Below are 23,337 nucleotides of genomic sequence, written 5' to 3' on the forward strand. Positions count from 1 at the left end.
CCCTCTATCCAAGTCTGTAACAGGAACAGCCTTTCAGTACACAACATCCATGTACACAGGGATCCCAGTGGTCACTACAGACACTGTAGTGTCCCCACTGTTTTAGATCCTACTACTTCAGCTGGTAAGCTATTCCATGCATTTATAACACTGTGTAAAGAAAGTGCTTCCTACCTTCTGTTCCTAAATTTCCAGGTATGCCCTCTTGTTCTACTCTCTGTGCTAAACCTGAAGTGGAGACTTGGGTTAACTTTATCTAGATGGGGTGTCTTACCGGTGGGTGCCTGCAGGGCGGCGCTGGGGATGGTGGCGTTGTCCAGGGGCACAGTGCTGGTGTCTGGTTCGGGGGTGCTGCTGGTTGGGGAGGTGGGTATGGGGTTGGGCACCACCCGAGGTTTCCTCTGTCAACACCAAACACACACGAGAGGGAGGCACTTAGAAACAAATAAACAGACTCTCCTACCTTTCAACTGGCTTCAACCTCAGGGTTCACTGCTGTCATTTTTTTTAAAGGGATTTAAACTCGGCACATCCTAGAGGCGTTAGATTCTGCTTAATTTCCTATACCTTTAAGATTGCACAGTTTTAAACTTTACCATAACTGCTGTGTTGGCTGTCACTCAGATCAAGTATTAAAAGCAGCAACAGAGTTCAAAATACAAGACTACAGTGTTGCTGAGTACAAGTACTAAATATTAAACATTGAAAATTGATTTTTTTATGTCCATAGTAAATTTCATCTCAATTGAACAAGCAATTCTCTAGACACATGTAAAAATGTAAGTGTGACGTGTAGTGATGTGTAGGCACACATGTATTTACTGAGTAACTGTAAATACACAGTAATTAGAGACACTTGTGTTGCCACTCTTTTTACCCCCTGACGTTATCAATAACCTGGGCTAAAGACTGTGATTAGCAAGCTTCACAATTGAGCAAGCCGTTCTCTTGATGTACGTAAAAATGGAAGTAGTAAAAATGTGACAAACACAATAAACTGCGGGGAATGTAATCGAGCTCCTACAAAATGATTTTCAGTGTGCACAGTGTCCCTTTCCTTTAATTCCACTTCTCACACTGTAAATGACTGCAGGCTGGGGTTAGTCTAGTATGGCATGGCACTGCAGATCACACAAACCGAACCTGCTTCTCTTCAGTGCAACCTGATCGCTGCTGAATAACATGAATCCTCTAAGAAAGACAAGCCAGGCACTGTTCTTTTTAAATCGCCCCAACCCGTCAATGAGAATCTGTTAGGAAAGTGTACATATTCTCTGCTTTTTATATTAAAAAGTAAGGGCATGGCCATCCTCCTGGAAGGGCTGTTTGTGTTTCAATTTCCTAAACGCTAGTATTAACTGTGAAATTAAGTTATACAATTCAAAGAGGAACTCCTTTATTGAGTATACATGAGAACACGACAAAAAACTTGCTGCAGAGCTGAGAGTGGAGTGTTTAGACTGGTGCTCATTATGAAGATGCAGGGTAAGGACAGCGCTGCAGAGCTGAGAGTGGAGTGTTTAGACTGGTGCTCATTATGAAGATGCAGGGTAAGGACAGCGCTGCAGAGCTGAGAGTGGAGTGTTTAGACTGGTGCTCATTATGAAGATGCAGGGTAAGGACAGCGCTGCAGAGCTGAGAGTGGAGTGATTAGACTTGTGCTCATTATTATTAAAGTGCAGGGTAAGGACAGCGCTGCAGAGTTGAGAGTGGAGTGTTTAGACTGGTGCTCATTATTATTAAAGTGCAGGGTAAGGACAGCGCTGCAGAGCTGAGAGTGGAGTGTTTAGACTGGTGCTCATTATTATTAAAGTGCAGGGTAAGGACAGCGCTGCAGAGCTGAGAGTGGAGTGTTTAGACTGGTGCTCATTATGAAGGTTGCTGGTAAAGATTACAGCCGACAGCGCAGGGCAGTGTGTTTGCTGGTTACCTTGCTGCCTGGTTTGGGCCCTCTCTTCTTGGGTATCTTGACTGGATCCACCGGCTTGCCGGCTGCGCCGTGCTGGCCTGCAGCTCCTTTATGCAGCCAGATCCCTGGCAGTCTACCGCGTGGGCGCCCAGGCTTGCGGCCCCTCTGCCGTGGGGCCCCCCTGCCCGCCGGGTGCATGCTGCTGCGCTCCGAGCTTGACTCCAGGGGGGTGCCGGGGCTCTTGGGCAGCACGACTGAGACAGACAGGATGAGAGAAAGAGAACGAGAGGGAGAGGGTTACAAACACAGGAACGTTGGCTTGTGGATCTTGAAGATGGGATATTTGTTGCCCTTTCAACCCTAAATCAGACTTCTTGGTTACTAAATATCTTAATGATTGTCCATTTTCTGTTATTTTTATAAAATGAAACTTAAATATATAAAGCTGTGGATATTGAAAGGGTAACTATCTGAATATTTTTGGTGCCAATGAATTTAACAAGTGTGTATGACATACATACAGTACATATACCATACATTAAAAGACCTTTTGGCATTATCTCTGTGTTTGTGTCACCTAGGGTGGGGGGTTATCTGTCTAAGGTAGGATACAGATTTAAAAACAATTCAGTTAAACGAACAAAACTTGCACAATATTCTTTTCTTAAGAATATGTTGAAGTCCACTACCTTTCACATTGCAGCCAAGCATTTCATTTTAACTTTAGTGTGTGCATGTCACGTGTATTCTCCAAGTACACAGTGGATGTAGGTCACAGTGATACTGGCTGGTTTAAGTTTGTATTTACTTTGTTTCGGGGGAGTGTAGTAGGTGCAACCACACTTGTTGATGTTGTTTTAATAAAAACACACACAGCTTCATCGTATCTCTTCACACCACCTAACAGATATTGTAACCACTAACATCCTCCAGCTGGTGTGAAAACACAACCCTGCCCCGTAGTCATAGGGCCAGGAGCACTCCCACTCCTACCACACCGCGGGCTGACTCTTCCACTATTCCAGGTGCTTCCCCACTCCTAGCACACTGCGGGCTGACTCTTCCACTATTCCAGGTGCATCCCCACTCCTAGCACACCGCGGGCTGACTCTTCCACTATTCCAGGTGCATCCCCACTCCTAGCACACCGCGGGCTGACTCTTCCACTATTCCAGGTGCATCCCCACTCCTAGCACACCGCGGGCTGACTCTTCCACTATTCCAGGTGCATCCCCACTCTTAGCACACCGCGGGCTGACTCTTCCACTATTCCAGGTGCATCCCCACTCCTAGCACACCGCGGGCTGACTCTTCCACTATTCCAGGTGCATCCCCACTCCTAGCATACCGCGGGCTGACTCTTCCAGCTTGTTCCCTTTTTCACAAGATTTCCTGAAGTGACTAATTAAACATCATGACATCTGACTCATAAGGCATCCCCAGCTAGATAACTGACAGTAGCAACAGTTAAGTGTCCTTTGCTAGCATGTCAGTAACGTACATCCCCTGCCACAACTGAAAATACAACATTACAGATAGTCCATAGTAAAAAGTGGCGACCAAAATGAAATATTTACTACAGAAGTCGTTCCCCCTTTAATGGAACTACCATAGTGTGCATTTGCTGAAGTGATCTCGTCTACAGCCTATTGTTTCCAATGTGTACTGAATCCTATTCACTTCCCACATCCAGTAATAAAGTAGAATGGAATCAAAAGTATCACAATATTGCAGCTTCTGGATTCCTGGGCTTTTCATTTTCTGATTTAATGTTAATATTCAGAAAGTTATAGGCTCTTTGTAGATGGCCATAATCCTGCTTACCAGAGCTTTTACTTTTTATATAGATAGAAATCACAGTGCAAGCTGTACCTCAAGAAAAATACAGTAAACACTGAGCCAGGAATGGGGAAAGTGAACACAAAATAGTCTTCAATGTTCTTTCAGTGTTTATAGGATAAACACTGCTCTAATGTTCTTTGTTTTGGGGGTGTTTTATCAGTGTTTATCTGTTAGAACCCTAAACTCAGAAACCGTGATTATAATTATTGTCACTTGAGAAAAACAAAGATTCTGATGAAATATGTTTTCATTTAAACGTCCGCTGAACTATTCTGTTTAGCACTTTTTGTTTTGAATAACCTGTTTAAATGTTTAGACTTCGATCTCAGAAAGGTTTTAGGGGAGGGGTCACGAAACAACCGGGCCAAAAAAAATGTTTTCTTGTAGTCGCAGTTAATCTTTTCTGTTAAATCTATCTGATAAAGAAAGTCAAAATCTACATGCATATATTTTTAATAAATACTTCCAAATCCTGTATCCTGTATTGTCTATATCATTTTTTTCAACATATTCCTGATAGTTTTTATCTTTTTTTTTTTAATCCAAACATCATAGGTACGTAAACTAGGGAAATACTCCTTTCAACTTTTACTCGGGAGCAGTCAAAACTCTAAACATTGCTGTATGCAGTTCATGTTCCCTCCCGCAACAGTGCTGGTGTCCTGAAATGAGTGCGCTATTGTGGGAAAAAACACTGCGATCCTTAGAATGAAAAACAAGTTTCTCCTGGTGAACGCTCCTGTGTAAATGTTGAGAAATGCATTGCCCAGATTATTTAGTCGTCAATACGTCAAAAAATATACGGACGACATGGGACACAGCGGAGCGAATGTAATATGTTTCTTGTACATAGACCAACGTCAAATGAGGTGCCATGGAGAAAAAGTTTGAGAATGGCAGAACAAAACTCTTACTTGACCTGCTCCTGGCTGGCTGCCCCTATGTATCTTATAAAATAAAATCAAAACATTTCTTCTTTATAACATTCTCAAATTCCTTTGCCGCTAGCTTTCTCTTCTTTATTTTCACTGCTTTAAGGTGAACCTGTTGATAAGTTTACTTCCTGTGTTCTAAGTAACAGGGTCCTCACCTGACCCTTAAACTTGTGTTCCATGAAATGTTCAGAAAGGGTTCTATTTCCTGTAACACAGGAAGGAAGTGAATGAGGAAAGGAAACCGAGCATTGTGGTTGGAGAAAATGGGCTGAAAAGCGAGGATTATAACTACAAAATAAAAGTAAAACAATAATGGCTTTTAGGAGTGTTGCTATGCTGAAAGGTAATATAGTTTGGGAATACCAAACCGCTCAATTCCAATCCTTACTTTCATAAGCTACACAGGTTCTCAAATAAACAGTTTTGAAAGAAATAGCATTTAAAATCATGGTATCCCACTTCAGTTTCTAGACCTTATTCTCTGGATATCTGTTACACTTCCTGGGTCATTTCACCTTAGCAGTGTCTTCTGGGTCAAAACATGTTACTGGCTGAAAGCATGTCAGTCAATAAAGGAAGCAGCTGATTGGTTATTGACAGGAAAGAAGCCAGTAAAGGGGTGGAGAACAATTTTACCCTTCAGGTGAAATGACCAAGCAAGTGTTACCTGAAGGCAAGGCTTGCAAACAGAGGTATTTCTTTAACCAATCGCAGTGCCAGATATTTTCAAAGAAAAATATTGACTAAAACTGTACTGTAGATCTGAGACCTACATAACGAATGCAGTGCACAACAGGAAAGATTGATGGGATGATTTTGTTAGCTACAGTCACTTTAACAGCCCAGGCCTATCACAGCAGTCTAGGTACTCTGGCTATATCATCATCATCAAAATTATAGATAGAAGCTGAAATTCAAACTTACTGTAAAGTCTTCAAAACAGGTTGCAAAGCCTTTTAAAAGAGTTTGAGATTGAACTGAAAATAAAATAAAATAAAAAAAAAAAACTCCTGTGAAAGGATGATCTTATTATTAAGACGAGAGGACACCCACTCTTGGCAACCAAGATGGTAGCGAGTGAGCGAGGGAGGGAGTGTGTGCGTGTGTCTGTGCGAGAGTGTGTGGGAGTCACTGTGCTAGGGCTTCCTTCCTCTCTAAACCTCAGCTGCTGCTTTCCGGTTGCCGTAGCAACCTAGTTTGATTTACCGAGACACTTACTTTTCTGCAGTTTACAGTTCAATCTGAGACGGTGGAAAAAGGGAACTGTGTCCCCGCAGAACTACTGCAGAGATTGTCATGAATTACTGTACAGCATTTGGATGTGGTTTTAACCCCCTGAAATCCTGGATCCCCAGTGGGTGCATTATTTCCTATGCTTTATCGAACACAGGCTGCCCACTGCCCTTTTCAACAAGAAAAGGGAGACTGGATTAAAAACATCAGCACTCAATTAAATTACATGGAACCTAATTAAGAGGCTCTTCAGCCGAGAAAAAAGAAGGGAAAGAGGGGACTTGATTCAAGTCTTTAAAATCATAAATGGTATAGACACAGTTAACCCAAGACGCTACTTCAAATTTAGCACATAATAAGTTTAGAACAGAAGGTAGGAAGCACTTTTTACACAGACTTGCATGGAATAGCCTACCAGGTGACAAAGTAGGATCTAAAATACCGAACATTTTAAAAAAGACTAGATGCTGTGCTTTTAAATGAGTTCCCCCTCCAGAAGGGGAGAATGGTGTGCTAACAAGAGACAAGCCTTGATGGGGTGAATGGCCTGAATAGTTTTGCACTACAATGTTTAGAAGAAAAACATCTCTTTCTCCTAATGAGCGTTCCCAAGTAAAAGTTCATTCACAATATGTTGAAAGAATTTGCTGCAAAGTGGACCACACGGGCTACAGCAAAGTGAAGTACTGTGTTTCTTGTAACACTGCAGGGGGTTCTGGAACACTTTCACACTCATAGTTGGGAGTATGTGTGTACCCAGTATAGTTCAGTATAACACAGAGTTGTGATCCTCAGCTCTCAGTCCTAAAGGGCAGCCTCACCCTCACAGCCCTGGGAGGGCAGGCTTTGGCTGGGCGCCCTTTTGGCAGCGAGCTGGAGAAAAATCTAATCGAGAAAACTAGCTGTGTGCCAAGGCGGGGCAAGAGAGCAAATAAAAAAAAAGAACAAAGCTTTTCACATCTATTTTGCTGAAAATGAAAAAAACAAACTGTCTTATAGAATGTGCGAAAGCATAGACCACCTCTTCCTGAACAGGCAGTCTATGAAAATAGACTTCTTTTTTTTAACTTTCGTTTAACTTGATAAGAAACATCCTTTTGTTTTGACACGGCCCTCACACAGTCACAAGAGGCCCCTTTGCTTGTCAGCTTTGCCAGTGGCAACTCGCTAAGATCTAAAAACAATACGCCTTCCGCCTTTTAACCCCTATAAAGACTTATTTATCAGTTTACTCGATAACATTGGGCAACACTAGACTGAAGGGTTTATATGCACCATTTGTGCAGGGACTGGGAGGGAGGCAGCATGGTCTAGTGGTTAGAGCTTAGGGACTGGGAGGGAGGCAGCATGGTCTAGTGGTTAGAGCTTAGGAACTGTGAGGGAGGCAGTGTGGTCTAGTGGTTAGAGCTTAGGGACTGTGAGGGAGGCAGTGTGGTCTAGTGGTTAGAGCTTAGGGACTGGGAGGGAGGCAGTGTGGTCTAGTGGTTAGAGCTTAGGGACTGGGAGGGAGGCAGCATGATCATGGTTAGAGCTTAGGGACTGTGAGGGAGACAGTGTGGTCTAGTGGTTAGAGCTTAGGGACTGGGAGGGAGGCAGCATGATCATGGTTAGAGCTTAGGGACTGTGAGGGAGACAGTGTGGTCTAGTGGTTAGAGCTTAGGGACTGGGAGGGAGGCAGCATGATCATGGTTAGAGCTTAGGGACTGTGAGGGAGACAGTGTGGTCTAGTGGTTAGAGCTTAGGGACTGGGAGGGAGGCAGCATGATCATGGTTAGAGCTTAGGGACTGGGAGGGAGGCAGTGTAGTCTAGTGGTTAGAACTTAGTGACTGGGAGGGAGGCAGTGTAGCCTAGTGGTAAGAGCTGAGGGACATGGGAGCAGTAAAGCAGTGTGGCTTAGTGGTTAAAGATGAGGGACTGAGAGGAAGGCAGGTTGGCATTACAGAAGTTACTCCAAAAGACGAGTGTTGTATAACAGTATTATGTGAATGCCTCAAAAATAAAGCAAACCATTTACAATTACCCATTCCCACTCACCAAAAACCAGTAATCAACTGAACTACACCTACGACTGTGCCTAGCAGCTATTTAATCAATACACTGAAGCAGTCCTCACTCTAGAACTGAATGCAAAACTCTCAGCCTGTTGTATTGTATAGTCAGCAGTGCAATCAGTGGCTGTTTAAGGTAGTGATTAAGCGGGCATGCTGCAGAAAGCAAGGCAGAACTTACAACAAACCAAGTAAAGTGGATAAATATTTCATCTTGTGCCTAAACAATCATACATTACCGACCAATACTGTGTGGTATGAATCACCTAACCCAGCTTCGTTTGATCCAATGGGAGAGGGGGCAGCAGTGTATAAAGAGGAAACCCCCTAAAAACCACATGCCATTTCCAGACAGGAAATAAGATTTCTAAGAGACTTAAATTAAGTTTTAATCAACACTCTGCAGCTGGCAAACTGACACCCGTCTGCCTACAACACAATTACTAACCTTATTACGAACTTTCAGTAGCTTTATTACCATTAAAATGGAAGCTCTTATGCTCTCTCCACAGCCTCTCTTTGCTCTGTGCTGGTGGAGCAGAGAAATAGAAAGGGATACTTTTATACTCTCTGAACATCTGTCACCCTGTTCTCTTTCTCTGCTGCACCAGCAGAGCGGAGGGAGGCTGTTAACTGAGTATAAGAGCTGCTCTTTCTCCCCTCCACCAGCGCCGATAGGTTATTCAGAGAGTAGAAGAGCCTCTCTATTTCTCTCCCCCTCTAGTTTGAAAAGATCTGTTCTGTTTTATTTGCTCTCTTCCCATGCACAGCTAGTTTCCTTCACTAAATTCTCCAGCTCTCTGCCAAAAGGGCTCTCAGCCAAAGCCTGTCCCCCCTGGGCTGCGAGGGTGAGGCTACCCTGGAGAGCTGGCTTGCTGCTTTCTTTAGGACCCGGAGCTCAGGATCACAACTCCTGCCTGCGGCCGGTTGTGTGTGCAGGCTACAATCCGTACCCGGGTCATAGATGTATGTGTCATTGTAGTTGCTACGGTTTCCACACATACTTACTGACTGTCGCCATGTAGGGACTAAATAAACTGTGCAAGAAAGAAAAAATACTGAATGAACTTAGTGTCTGTTATAAAATGGCAAGAATAGAGGGAGCAATCTCATTGAACACCTTGGAGTGTTACTGCTTTCACAGATCTATCAGCTTTGTTCAAACATTTAGTAGTAGTGAACTTGACACCCCTACTTCTGTCTAGCACGTCCCTTGTTAGCACACCATTCTCCACTGCTGAGGTCTAATTTTAAAGACTTCAATCAAGTCCCCTCTTTCCCTTCTTTTTTTCCAGGCTGAAGAGAGGTCATTCTTTGAACCTGTCCTCATAGCTCATGTCATTAAGTCCTGGGATCAGCCTAGCTGCCCTTCTCTGTACTGGGCCTTGAGTCTTACTTCCCAGCAGACACTACCATGACTGTAAATACCAAAGAGTTTTATTAAAATAGTATGGCTTGTTTGTAATACAGAAAAACATCTTTAAACGTTTACCTGCTAAACAGCACGCTGTGCCAGGATTAAAACAGCAGCTTTATGTCGCTCGATTAACCCCTTAAGGTACACAAGGAATTGAGCGGTTCTTCAAACGGTTTCTTCTTAAAATACATTTAGGATAACCAGATCCAACCTGTCAGTACATTTTAAACCCTGTTTCGTGCACCTAAAAAAAGAAAGTTAGCATTTTACAGCCCTGTACATTTAATTCTTCATATAAAAAAAATAATAATTGTGCAGTGACAAATATAGATTGGGGTTATTATTGCAGAACAGTAAAACCTGGTTTAATCTGATACACTGTGACATCTCCCAAGGAGGCTGTAATCCCACTTGACCAGACAGAGGCAGTGTGTTTTAAAGAGACTTATTTGGTTTGTAGACACACTGTTACAACCTGTATGTATCAAAAACATCTTAAAGCCGACACTTTTCATCTGGCGCATCAGGACAGGCAGTAAAAGACTAAAACACGATAGTAAACAGGCATGCCATACAACAATCCACTCCAGCAACTACAAAGCAACAAGCAAACAGACTCCCTACTGTACCTGCCTGGGAATCCCTGGTTCATGTGAAGCGCTGTGTTCGTTCTGTGCGCGTTTCCCCTCGCCTCCTCTAAAACAAGCCAGAGCGAAACCCAAACTCCCTTCCCCACTGTACTGTGCAACAGCTGGCCTGGCAGCAGCTCCGTAACCAGCCCCACGGGGACAGCCTACTCGGAGGCTCTTCTTCCTTTCTTTACTTTCTTTTTTCTGCTAAGAAAATGCTGAAATGACATACGAGGGACTGTCTATCTGCTTGTGACAGACCCCAGTTTGCACCTTCTGCCAAAAAGACAAAGGTTAGTTGTGTATTAACCCACCCCCCATCCCTCGCTCTGTGCCCAGACACCCCCTGCCAGCTGGGATCATGCCAAGGCCTAGCCTCCATCCTGAAACATTCCTGGCTGCCCAGAGAACGGAAATATCAGCTTTAAGGCTTCACGCTTAGTACAGGGCAAAGACTCTTTTTATCATTTCTCTCACTTAATTCAATTTAATTTAATCCAATCCTGCTTTACTGCCACGGCCATAAACTAGGATTACCTTCAGTGTACCTTTAAAACCTTTCTCAGAATTGGAGCACTGTACAGTGTCTCTCTCTCTCACACACACACACACACACACACACACACACACACAAATAGACTACGAAAGACCTTTCTGTACTAGTGATTGAGAACAATAGGCACAAAACAGAATAAACTCCCCCTCTCACACACGCCTCCTGAAAAAATAGCGGCATCTAGTGGAGAAAAGAAAGCATGCCCTATCTCCCGCCTCACACTGCAGTTAAGGGCTTCCTGTCACATTTCTAGAATATCTACAGGCAAAACTAATAAGACAGAAAAATATAGTATCAACTATACACAATGCAGGTGAGGTCCTCATTAAAAGACGGGGACCCTTATGCAGTGAACATGTCCGTCCATCTCTCCATGTCACACTCTACATGATAAGCACGATAACTGCCTTGATATTGCACAATCTTCACCAGCCTTTTATAGAAGTTTCACATTGCATTTGGCAATAGCCTGATGAGCTACATTTTTTACAAATACATTTACTACTGGCAGAGAAGGGCTTTTTCTTTTTTTTTTTTTTTTTAATAATTTAGTCGTTGCCAATTAGTTTTTTATTATTTTCTCCCCAATTTGAAATGCCCAATTATTTTTAGGCTCAGCTCACCGCTACCACCCCTGCGCTGACTCGGGAGGGGCGAAGATGAACACACGCTGTCCTCCAAAGCGTGTGCCGTCAGCCGCCCGCTTCTTTACACTCTGCAGACTCACCGTGCAGCCGCCTCAGAGCTACAGCGTCGGAGGACAACGCAGCTCTGGGCAGCTTACAGGCAAGCCTGCAGGCGCCCGGCCAGACTACAGGGGTCGCTGGTGCGCGGTGAGCCGAGGACACCCTGGCCGACCTAACCCTCCCTCCCCCCGGGCGACGCTCGGCCAATTGTGCGCCGCCCCCTGGGAGCTCCCGTCCAGTCGGCTGTGGAACAGCCTGGACTCGAACTCGCGACGTCAAGGCTATAGAGCGCATCTTGCACTCTGGTGAGTATTTTTACTGGATGCGCCAATCGGGAGCCCCCTAGAAGGGCTTTTTCTTGATCGCCAGAGAGAATCATAGAATACAGTTGTGTACCAGGTATGTGTTCGCCAGGAGAAATAGAATTTCATGTTCCCTCTTGCAGAAATGCTGCTGTTTTTCTGTTCTCAGAATACGGCCCTCATTTCAATAAGAGCACCAGTAACGTGGCACGATCTAAATACACTACGGTGCTCGGAAGAGAAATTCTCTCCCTCCTGGCAAACGCTCTTGATTAAAAGTCGAGAAATGTATTTTCCAGCTGAACAGTGATGTGTGATTAAAAATATCAAAACAAATCAGGAGTATGTTGAAAAACATGTCACTTAACAGCTTCAATTGTGTGGGAAAGCTTTCAGAATGAGGTAATGAGCGAGGCTGAAGATTAAACAAATTCCTCCGAAAATGAGCACACTAAAAACTTCCAATTACAAACAGCAAAAACACATGCTGTGCTGGGCTATTACTGGCCCCTCCCTTCTTCCATCCATTTAGTTTTCTCTTTCTTGCTCTCTCGGTTGCTATTTTTTTTCACTCTCCTCGCCCCCCATATTATAGTGCTAGCAGATGTTTTCAGGCCAGTCTCACAGTCCCTAATTTGCAAATGGAAAATCCACCGCACATCAATTCAGCCTGGTCCCTCCTGTCTGCTTGAGTTTGAACTGGCTTTAACTGTTCAATGAAGTGTTACAGAACGATGTCACCTTACCTTTGCTGTGTCCCCGTGTTGTCTGTTTCACTGCGTTATATTTTTAAACATATTGCCGACTTTTGAAGTTTTTATTTATTGGGCAAAGCATTTCTCAATATTTACTAGGGAGCGTTTGCCAAGAGAAATAAAAAACCTCTCTTCTAACAATCACAGCGTCTCCAGATCACACTCCCTCCTGCAACAATGTTGTTTTTTTTGTTCCAGCAATACGCCCCTCACTGCACACACTGCAATGTTTCCATTTTCTCGAGCACAGGCATTGATGTCGCATCAGGAATCGGCAAACTAGAATAAATAGTTCAGAAATAGCTTGACTGAATAGTCAGATGATGCGAATCAGTTTACTTTTCTATTTTGACGCGCCACTCAGTTTGTGTTAAACGTACAAGATGTACCGCCCATAATGACTCCCCCCAGCTCACTGTAAAGAGCAAAAGCCTGTGCTTCTCCTTCCAGAGTCGCCCCAGAGGGTAAAACTCAAAACCTGTGGATCGACAAATGAACAAGATCACATCTGGAGATAGACATGAAAAGGGAACAAAATTAGACGAAATAAGTTGTTTTGATCACAGTTGAAGTAATTTTACTTGGAACTGTTTTTTTTTTTCAGTTTAGATACCATCACAATTGGATTACCGTTTTTTAAGACATATCTAAAAATGTCAGTGACCTACTATACATAGTCTGTACATATCCCTGTGAAGTTATGCACCAATCAGGACTAGTATTATAAACAGCCTAATAACATCTTGATATGTATCGTGAACATGCAGTGTTTTACAACATGTGAAACACAAAGGCTACAGAGACTAAAGGCCTGCGCACACTAACCGACCCGGTTGGACAAGATCTAAAGAATTGTGACACTGACAGATCTCCGTACAGGGTGGCCTCTGAACCCACCGCCCCCTGGTCACAGAACGGATGTGATGAAGACAGGCCAGTAATGGTCAACCAAGCTACGCTGAAATAACGGGGCAGGCTGGTTATATACAAATCTGCAGTTACGCTGGACATATCTGCAATAGGCATTCATATCAAATAACTACAAATGAATTTATACATAGGGATGGATTGAAGATACAGATGGTCCAATGCTTTGCTACTGATTGCTATGTACAGTGAAGAAAAAAACGTCAATGCCTTGTTTCCTGTGGTCCGTTTCTGGTATTACACATACACAAAAGACTATCTGTATTGTATGCAATTAATAACGAAGAGGGGGAATAGGGATGGCCCTGGTTTTGGGTTATTAAAAACAGACAAAATGTAAGAGTGAAGGGGAGGGATGGGGGGTGCCCTACCTTTGGGGTTTTGTACAGAGACAGGAGAGGAGTGGGGTATCTTTCCACTGGTGTCAGGCAGTAGTAGGTTTGTATAGAGAGGCGGGGGGCAGGTGGAGTAGGGAGGAGGGAGTGCAGGTTTGTACAGAGAGGCAGGGCAGGGGGAGTGTGGAGGAGGGAGGAGAGGTCCTACCCTTGGTCCCAGGTGGCTGCAGGTTATCTCCGGTCAGCGCACACCAGCCCACAGGGAAGATGTCGCGGGAGTCGTAGCGGCAGTAGTAATCGAAGGCTCCTCTCCAGCCGTCGAAGGTGACCAGCACCTCGCTCCCTCGCACCTCCCCGATGGTGGCCGGGCAGATGAAGTGAGGGTTCTTGCGGTCCACCGCCTCCAGCTTCATGCCCACCTTGAAGGAGTTCTGAGCCGGGGCAGGGGGCTCCTGCTGGGGGTGAGAGGAGGGGAGAGGAGGGTGAGCGATACACAACACTAACATTGAAACTGGGTGAGCGATACACAACACTATCATTGAAACTGGGTGAGCGATACACAAGTTAAACTTAAAACAAACTAGAATACAACTGATCTCGAGCACATGTTTGCCTCTGCCTGACTATGGTAACCACGTGACGAGACATCTCTTTTCAACATTGCTTTTTACATTTCACTCTTGCCTTTCATCAGTGTCAATCAAAGTGAACTGGATGGGCGCTACCTTTTGCACCAGTGACTGATCCACTGGTGTGCATTCGCAATTGATTGCACTTGATTGCAAGCATAGCCTACTTGAATCTGCAGGTACATAGCTAAACAGTGCCTTTCTCACATTTACATGTGCTTCGCTAAAAGTCAGTTGGTTTTTCCTACTCATGTTGCATCTTGTGTAACTCCATCGTCATAGTGCATGAAGTCAGGTGGCACCGTCATATTTAACGCATACAAATCTGGAAAAGACTCTGATCCCAAAATCAACGCATCAATCTCGTACCGACAATTACACAGGTTTGGTCAAGAGAAGTACAATATGAAATACACATGTCTATTTAATTCATTTCCATACGACTTCCATGCAGATCAGGTGCGCAATTGCCTTTAGTTTGTAACAAGTCAAGTGATAATAAATACCTTGTGGAATATCCGGACAGGCGCCATCTCGGCTCCGTTTAGCGTCTTTAAAAGGAACATCGGCCAGGAGGAAGCGTTTAGCCGGAAGCCTATGATACAGCAAGCAGACAGAGCCAGCAGCAGCGATACTGTTAATAACATTGATTTAAAGCACTAACAGCTCTCCTTTACTGGCCTTGCAGAAGCAATCAGTATACAGTATGTAGGATGTATAATAGTAACACACATCCCAACATTGGACCAATCACACTGTGATGAAGTAGATCACCATATACAGTATGCACATGGAAAAAAGGTGACTTTCTACTGAATAGACCCTGATTCTGCTACTCGTAATGACTTGAGGTAAACAATGTCCTAACCATGTGATCACATACTGGATCAGCGGTTTTCTAGACGCATGTTCAAATACATAGTGTTTGGCTCCTCTACGGCCCTGTCGTTGGGGATAACAATCCATTTACATCAAACTAGAATTTAAATCTGGTGCATCACAAGACGAATACATTGTAAGACAGGGTCATCTTACAATAGAAAAAAGTATTACACCATATTTTGTGGGTAAAAACTAAATGTCAGCCCTTTCAATATTAGCATAAAACCTTCTCAGTATTCAAGACCTGTTTGGAGTCACTCTGCTCTGCAAGTGTTCAAGCACAGCTAAACAACACCCCCTAGGGGTCAGATTCAACGTGCTGCTTTATTTCCAAACAGGATTTAAAGATGACCTGCGTATTCACCGGCTGATCCGTACATTCGAAATGATTTGAAGATTTTGCTTTTAACCTACAAGGCATTGCTTGGCTTGGACCCTCGCCCCTCCCTGCCCTGCTTGGGCTGGACACTGCTCTCCTTGTGGTCCCTGTATTCCTTTTTTGAGTGATTGAGATGCAGATTCTGTTTGTTTTTTAATCCTAGGCTTCAGATTTACGTGGTTGACCTAGCTCTTGGTCAGGAGGTAGCACTGGGCTCTTTTATGCATGTATTCATGTGTGTGTAAATTAATGCACTGAAGATCACATTTGCACTTAGGTCACTAAGATAACATTTGTTAGTTCTTTTCAGAATGCTTTTACTGAATAAAAACATTATTTATAGGGCATTTTAACAAATGTAAAATAAAGTGTAAAATGCATTTGTACAAAAGTTTTAGCTACATCAACATACACAAGAGCTTTTAATAGTACACCAAAATCAAGAATATAAAAACTATTGCTTTTAACTGCTGACAAGTTGAAATGTTACTTTAGAGTACAAAACTTAGTTAAGAGTTTTCCACGACTCTGAAATGGCACGTTTTAAAGAAAGCCTCTGCAAGTCTGTAAACGTCTGCTGATGCATTTGTTCTTGTCTTAACAGAAAACCGCTCACGCGCCTTTTTTTTGTAGAGCTGTCTTTCCTACTGCAGATTCAATGGCTTGTAGCTTCCGTTTATGTAAAGCACTTGTCACAGCTTGCTTTTCTTTTCGTTAGTAATCCACAGGAACATTACATGCAGTACAAAACATCCTGGCATTGCTTTCATGAAATGTCCGCATTGGCTATTTTTCACTTCTCTGCTTAGCAGTAATATTTGCCACTTTGCTTGCACGTCTGTCGCCTTTTTATCCATCCGATTTCACCCCATTAACTTCAGCTCCACTCATTTGCATGCTTGCTTGCTCAGCTGCAAATCTCATTCGCTGATCTACACAGCTACATGTAAATACTGCGCTCATACACAACCAAACAATTTGCAGATACTCGCTGATTTGTATTTTCAGTGCGTGACTGCATTTTTCATAGAAATACAGGAAGCGCCTAAATAAAATGTGTTTTTACATCCATTTCCAAGATTTCACGGATTACTCATATTCCAGATTTCTGTGATCTCTGTGACAAAACCCTTAATCATGTGTGACACAGAAATGGGCATTACAGAGTTAAGAATGCTTGTTAACAATGAAAAGTTGAACTACGCAATGATCTGAGGCGCAGTGAAAAGGATCTGAAATCCACTCACCCAGAGGTGGCTGCAGCATGCCCGCGTTCTTCTCACAGTTGCCGATTGGCTGGATCTCGGAGGAGTCAACCAATCGCCAGAAGTCGTTCTTGTTGTCGCTGCCGTCGAGTCGGAGGCGGAGCCTGACCCCGGTCAGCCCGACGACGGTTGCTATGCAGGTGGAGGTGGTGTTGCGTGGGTCCTGGGCCTCCAGCTTCATCCCGGACTTGAACTCGTTCACCGGGGGGGTTAAGCACTAGAGAGCGGGGCACAGTCAGCGCTGGGACTTCCACTTACTGCAGTAACTCAGCTGGTTACACACTTGTGACAGAAGTCTAATGCCACATAACTTTTGCACCATGAAACTAGTCTTTAGGACTCAATCTCATTCCAATATTAAACTAGGTTTAAGTATCTGGCACTTTTTCTGCTGTGCTTCCCGTTAAAGAAACGCATCCGAGTTGCTTCTGAGTTTGAGTCCTTGTAGGAAAAAAACATTCTGAATGTATGTTTCTTTAAGACAATGCTCGCCCTTTATTTCCTTTAAAAGAACTCCAGCTCTCAGAAGCTAGACACACTAGCTTGCATTTGAATACCAGTCACTGCATTTCCTGCAGTATCTGCAAGGAGCGTTCGACAACTATAGCAATATATATTAGGTAAGATTTACAGGAATTATTTTTTTAGCACCATGTACTTTAATTCACCAACCTTCAATATTTCTCTTAAAGCATATTTACATCCCTCATATTCAGAATACATATTTTTTCCCCTCATCCTTTGCATTGGACACTCATTAGGTAACTTCTACCATCAGTGCGAGATGGAGATCCAGACGTGCCAGCCCTCATCCCTAACTGGAGATGACAGTCCGAATGAGTGTAGACTTTGCAGTCCCCAAACCTAAAGCAGATGGTTGGGGCTCCCCAGGATCCTTCATGACTCTGTTTTGGATATTTATTCAGCTCATTTTAGTTACACATTTTTATTTCACTGAAACCTTGCCTTTCAGGACACACAGCACTTGACAAGGGTCTGTGTTTTAATCCAGCCCCTGGAGGACGAAGGCCTTTTTAGGCCTCTGCTCTGAGTTCACCGGGTGTCTGGCCAGTAGGGTCCACTGTAGCACCACGAGTCTCAAACGAATTTGCCTCCCTAACCTATGGAAGGGCCACAGCCAATGAGACGCTCCATGTGGAATTCCCAGCTAACCAGCGCTCCCCTGACTGTATGACTCACCCTGCACACCACACAGCTGTGCCTTTACCAGGGGAGACTATCAAGGAGCCCTTTACCATGGTGTCTTGGTGCCTACCTGTCTGAAGCAGTGTGCTGGAGCTGCAGAGGACCCTGTCTCTTTCAGATACTTGTCCCAGCTGAAGTGCCCTGCAAAACAACACAGTGATGAGGACAGAAGAAGAGGAGCACAGCTCCAACACGAAATCTAAAAAAAAAAAGCCATGCTCCAGATTAACATTTCTAGCGCCTCAATTAATTACTGTATTAAAAAATAGCACTTTCGGTTAAATTTCTTAATTTCTGGAGAAAAGAAAAGAAAAATCAGAACACAAGCTGTATTTATTTATGCAATTTGATTACATTTAGATTTTTGCAGTTACTAGAATAAATCTCTCAGAACTGCAGGAAACGTCAACAGGTACACACGCGATTGAATGTGAAAGCCAGACGTTTAAAGGGAGGTCAGCTTTAATGAGGTGTACAGCCTCTCAGTGAAGCCCCTTACCCTGGTACTGGGGAGGGATGCTGGATGGGCGTCCACTGCGGGCGTGTTTGTGTCGTCTGCCATCCTTCCACTCAATCACTGCAGAGAACACAAGCAGGTGACGACACAGACCATACAGAAACACTCCTGAGAGCAGGGTTTCATCCCTCTGTGGTTGATGAGCAGGCATCATGATTGTATACATGACTACAGTCAGCACTCACATATTCCACCCTATAAAATGTTGACTTCAGTGATGGTTAAACGAGTGCGACGCATATCTGATTATTTCATTTTGGCCCATTCCAACCCTCGTCCGTTTTTCAGGGAACACAAAAAAGATACAATGTCAAAAATGCATAGCTGAAAGGACTGTGTTTTAAAATAAGTAGGCTTAGATTAATATGTACTGTAGTTGGTTTTGTTGGTACAGTAATATATTTTCAACAGAAGTATTTTAATTCAGAACGATATGATTCTGAAAATATCACTTGACAAAAGAGGCGACACGTGGACTGTAATACAGTACATGTGTATTGTAGCAGTATGCAAAACCCAGCAGCAAAATTATATCAGAATGTTACTCATGCACAGAACTGCGTAAAACGTAAAAGGCAATGCAATTTAGCAAAAGATTTAAAAAAAACAACACCAGTTTCCAAAATTAAAACAGCATCCAAAGTCAGCATTCAAAATTGCAGAATACAATGCTCGATAAGGCCCTAATGTCACAGTTCACTTGCAAATGAAAATGCACAAAAGCAACTAAAGATCACAGATTTAAAAAAAAATGCATCACAGTATTTAAAACTGTTTAATGATTAACTGTTACATTACCATAGACTGTCTCGTTCGCTTTGTTTTGGCTGCATTTTCATCATGGGAAATTGGAGGAAGCTCTGTGTAACTGCACAATAAAGACAGACTGATTTGGCTTCAGAGAAAAAAAATTAAAAAATTGCGGGCTGTGACGGATAAACAAGTACATTGTAAAATTGAAGAGATGGACTTTGTTTCAGAAAACTGGTGACGGAGTCTTAAATCGTTTGTGACGGGTAAGTGCATTAATTTATTACATTATATATATATATATATATATATATGAGGATTATATATACAACATGACTGACGTGTGTCTGGGTACCGGATATCCGAGTGCTGACTGTTTATCAACAGAACAAAACTGTATAGTAGGAGAAATGCCTATGAACAGTTTAATGGAAATTGCATGAGTGGTGTGTTGCATCATGGGAAACTATATTACTGGGTTACAATATGGGGAATGACTTCTTCAGTTCTCACGATACATGTAAAAACATTAATTGAGATACAGATGGATGGATGGATGAATAGACAAACAGACGGCTATCCCCATAATCTACAGGAACTGATACTGTCAGAAACATACCGTATGCTAAATAAGGTTAAGTTTCATTACAATTGGTTCTCAAGATATATTCAAAAATGTGTGGCATACAGTGGTGTGCAAATGTATTAGAACACCTCAAGATTTGTCATTTATATCCTTTATATACCTATCAGACTGAAAACCTCTGGATGTGTGAAGTAATCAGTGATATAGAAACAATAGGCACTCCTGTGTGATGTTAGACCACTTTGTGCTTTAATTAGGTCTTAAACAACTTCTAAAAAGTCTCATGCACTTTACCATTTGTGCTATGTTTCTTTTCCCTTACTATTTTAAATTAATTGCATGTGTGGCTTATTACAGTCATCAATTCAATTAGACAATCACTGTGTCTAAGCCACAGCCGAGTGAAGGGGAGCTTTTCAATTTGTGACTGGCATCTGAGAGGTAAATGTTGGATGATATGACAGTATGACAGTTTTGTTCATGTTCCTGACGCTGTTTACAGAACTTAATAGCTACGCCCAGACCTGAATTAAAATACATAACTAATATAAAACGCAGCTTAATTAGCTAACAAAATAAGTATTCGACAGATTTTTTGTTACAGATTCTTAGCCATATCCGTAAACTGACACTTATAAAAAGAACAGTATACTACAAAAAGACAGAACCATACTGTATCACATTACAGGAGTAAAATATTAAAGGCAGGAGAGAAACAATCTTCTGTACAGGAGAATGTGAATTTCCTTTGCACAGTATCCTTTTTATACAGTCATTTCTCAGCTCTGTTGTGCAAGGGAAATGACGGGAGTTTGCAGAGTTACTGATCTAGTAGAAACAGTGGAAGCGCTCACCTTTCTGAGGTCCTGGTTTCCTCATACTCCAGCAATACTGACCAATGCCACAACTCTGCTGACTGCTGTCCTCTCCACGCTCCAATCTGACAGGGAGACAAAGCAGTCACAGACCCATTCACGTGAACCACCAGCCATGCAAGACTTTCTCATCTGCAGCTGTTCAGAGTATAAGAGCCTCCCTTTCCCTGCTCCACCAGAACAGAGCAGAGGGAGGCTGTTCAGAGAGTATAAGAGCCTCCCTTTCTCTTTCCCTGCTCCACCAGCACAGAGCAGAAGGAGGCTGTTCAGGGAGTATAAGAGCCTCCCTTTCTCTGCTCCACCAGCACAGAGCAGAGGGAGGCTGTTCAGAGTATAAGAGCCTCCCTTTCTCTTTCTCTGCTCCACCAGCACAGAGCAGAGGGAGGCTGTTCAGAGTATAAGAGCCTCCCTTTCTCTTTCCCTGCTCCACCAGCACAGAGCAGAAGGAGGCTGTTCAGAGAGTATAAGAGCCTCCCTTTCTCTTTCTTTGCTCCACCAGCACAGAGCAGAAGGAGGCTGTTCAGAGAGTATAAGAGCCTCCCTTTCTCTGTGTCTGTTCCACCAGCACTGAGCTGAGTCTAAGCTTATCTTCTAATATGTTTGTCTTTTACTTTCAACATTTCTACACTGTACATTTCCGTATTACATTAATTAGGACCTTGCGGTTCATCAATACTAAGAAAACAAACTACGGTATGAGGGGACCGTGCACGAACAGTGTAGGATTACAGTTTAAGATGATATGAAATATTGAAATCCTTCGTACATATTTTACTATATTACCCCATAGTTCAGCTTGCTGTGCATTCAGAAAGCAGGCTGTGTTGATAGTCCAGTTTGATCTCAAAGGGTACGTTAGGGACACAAGTAGTCACTCCACAAGTTAACAGGCAAAGTACATTACAACAGTGTTACTGGTCCAACTTGCAGCAGTGGGAGGGTATGAATTGGATACTACAATACAAATATATAAATACATTAATTTAAATGGCAGCTTTTCCTTTTAAATTGATTTTGTATACAGAGCTGACATTTCAACATGAGCTTGAAGGAAAAGCTTTAATATCTAATAATGCATTCAAATTTTAAATGCAACTTGCATGGGAACTTCTACCCTATATATTTACAACAAACTTTTTTTAAAGCATTTTTTCAATAAATACAAACATTGTTTTCAATCTATAACTGTTAGTTCAATCTATGTAGGAAATAAATCAATTACAGTAGATTCCGTTTCTTTTGACATCACATCATAACAATACCCTCCCCCACATCTGTCGCGGGGGGAAGTAACGTTTTTCTTTTTTTAAAAGAAAATAAATAAATAAAAAGTCTTATGAAAAGAGCGCCCTTTTTGTACGGTGAGCCGATAACGTGCAAGCTGAACAAAACCACATCGCTCTTTCAAAAAACTGACAAACCTCATCCCAGACTCCTTTGACTGACAGCCGGGGCAAATTTCGCCGCCCCACAGCCAACCGTCTGACCTATTAAATCTAGCATCAGCACCGACCAACCAACTGTGCAACAAACAAAATATTTAAACGTCTCATCCATTCAAAAACAAAAAGCAGCAACTGGCTATACACTGAAAGCGCCACACTGCAATCACAGGCAGAACAAGCAGTACACACAGAAGCGTAGAGTGAAGTATTTCCAATACTGTTACCAAAGCGGGATACGTTACAAAGCTTTGCATGGACACACACACACAGACACAAAAACAGGCATGCTCTAGCAAAATGAATACCATCGCTCAGTCTAACCGCAGCTGGTGAGTGGGACACAGACTGTTAAAAAGGGGCCTAGGGAAGCGTTTTAAGATTTTGAATGTTATTACCTCGGGCTTTTTTTTTTGAAGCTTTTTTTCTGATGTGGATTTCAGTACCTATCCGCCATTTTTTCTAGTGCGTAGTAGTCGAGAGTGTGCGAGGGGGCTGAGAGACCGTGGATTTTGACTCATTTGGGAGAGTGAGAGAGAGAAACAGGGTTACTGCCAGATAGACACGACCCCTGCCGATAGAAGGAAGAACAGACCGTGGCGCGCAAATTCAGATTTTGAGCTAGATTAAAATGAAAACACAGCCGAGACACCGTTATTGTGTGCTGTTATTATTACTGTACTACCACATAAATAATCCAGACAGACCTTTTCATTTATTTGTTTTACATTTAGGGTTTTATTATTGTGTTTTTTTTTTTCAAAGGCAGTGTTGTTTAAAAATAATAATTACAAATACAAAATACATAAAGTCACAATGTCCTACCAACATGGGGTACAGTTTATCTAAAATGTAATGGATGGTTTATTAGTTTAATAGCAGTGTTACAGTGTTTCATTACTATATATCCCCTTCAGGACACTATTTCATGGTACACCACCAGACTGTATTGTCTATCCAAGGTGGTTATGTATGTTAATGGATGCAAGTTCTGTTTGACCTGGGGGTGGGGTTACAACTTAATAGAGTAACTTCAAATGTGAGTTAAGTTTCTGGTGGTGAAATACTGAGTTACTATAAATAAATAAAAAACTATACGAACATAATTTAGATCATGTAATCAAAGGAACTACAAAATGATATTGCAAAAGGCTACCAGAATCCATATAGTAGTACAGTATTTCATTTAGATTGAAATTAGATTTCCTTTTTTGTCAGTATATGGAAAACT

At 42.7% G+C, this 23,337-nt stretch overlaps 1 protein-coding gene across 4 annotated transcripts in view; it reads right to left on the reverse strand.

Annotated features, from left to right (window-relative positions):
• Nucleotides 1-22,633, reverse strand: part of LOC117412749 (polycomb protein SCMH1-like) — a 30,858-nt gene extending 8,225 nt beyond the window's left edge. The window contains exons 1-9 of one of the 4 annotated variants that reach the window (XM_058997670.1): nt 22,505-22,633; nt 20,644-20,729; nt 18,436-18,513; nt 18,007-18,077; nt 16,713-16,947; nt 14,711-14,799; nt 13,784-14,030; nt 1,931-2,163; nt 275-401 (exon numbers count right to left, since the gene is read on the reverse strand). In XM_058997670.1, the coding sequence (XP_058853653.1) occupies nt 275-401; nt 1,931-2,163; nt 13,784-14,030; nt 14,711-14,799; nt 16,713-16,947; nt 18,007-18,077; nt 18,436-18,513; nt 20,644-20,668 (1,105 nt within the window). In that variant the 5' untranslated portion in view covers nt 20,669-20,729; nt 22,505-22,633. Of the gene's footprint in view, nt 1-274; nt 402-1,930; nt 2,164-13,783; nt 14,031-14,710; nt 14,800-16,712; nt 16,948-18,006; nt 18,078-18,435; nt 18,514-20,643; nt 20,730-21,447; nt 21,604-22,085; nt 22,273-22,504 lie in introns of those variants that run through there. The other 3 variants (XM_058997668.1, XM_058997669.1, XM_058997667.1) reach the window with 3 other exon arrangements.
• Between the last annotated feature and the right edge of the window lie 704 nt (nt 22,634-23,337).

Source organism: Acipenser ruthenus, chromosome 23, assembly GCF_902713425.1.
Source record: "Acipenser ruthenus chromosome 23, fAciRut3.2 maternal haplotype, whole genome shotgun sequence".
NCBI classification, from domain to species: Eukaryota; Metazoa; Chordata; class Actinopteri; order Acipenseriformes; family Acipenseridae; genus Acipenser; species Acipenser ruthenus.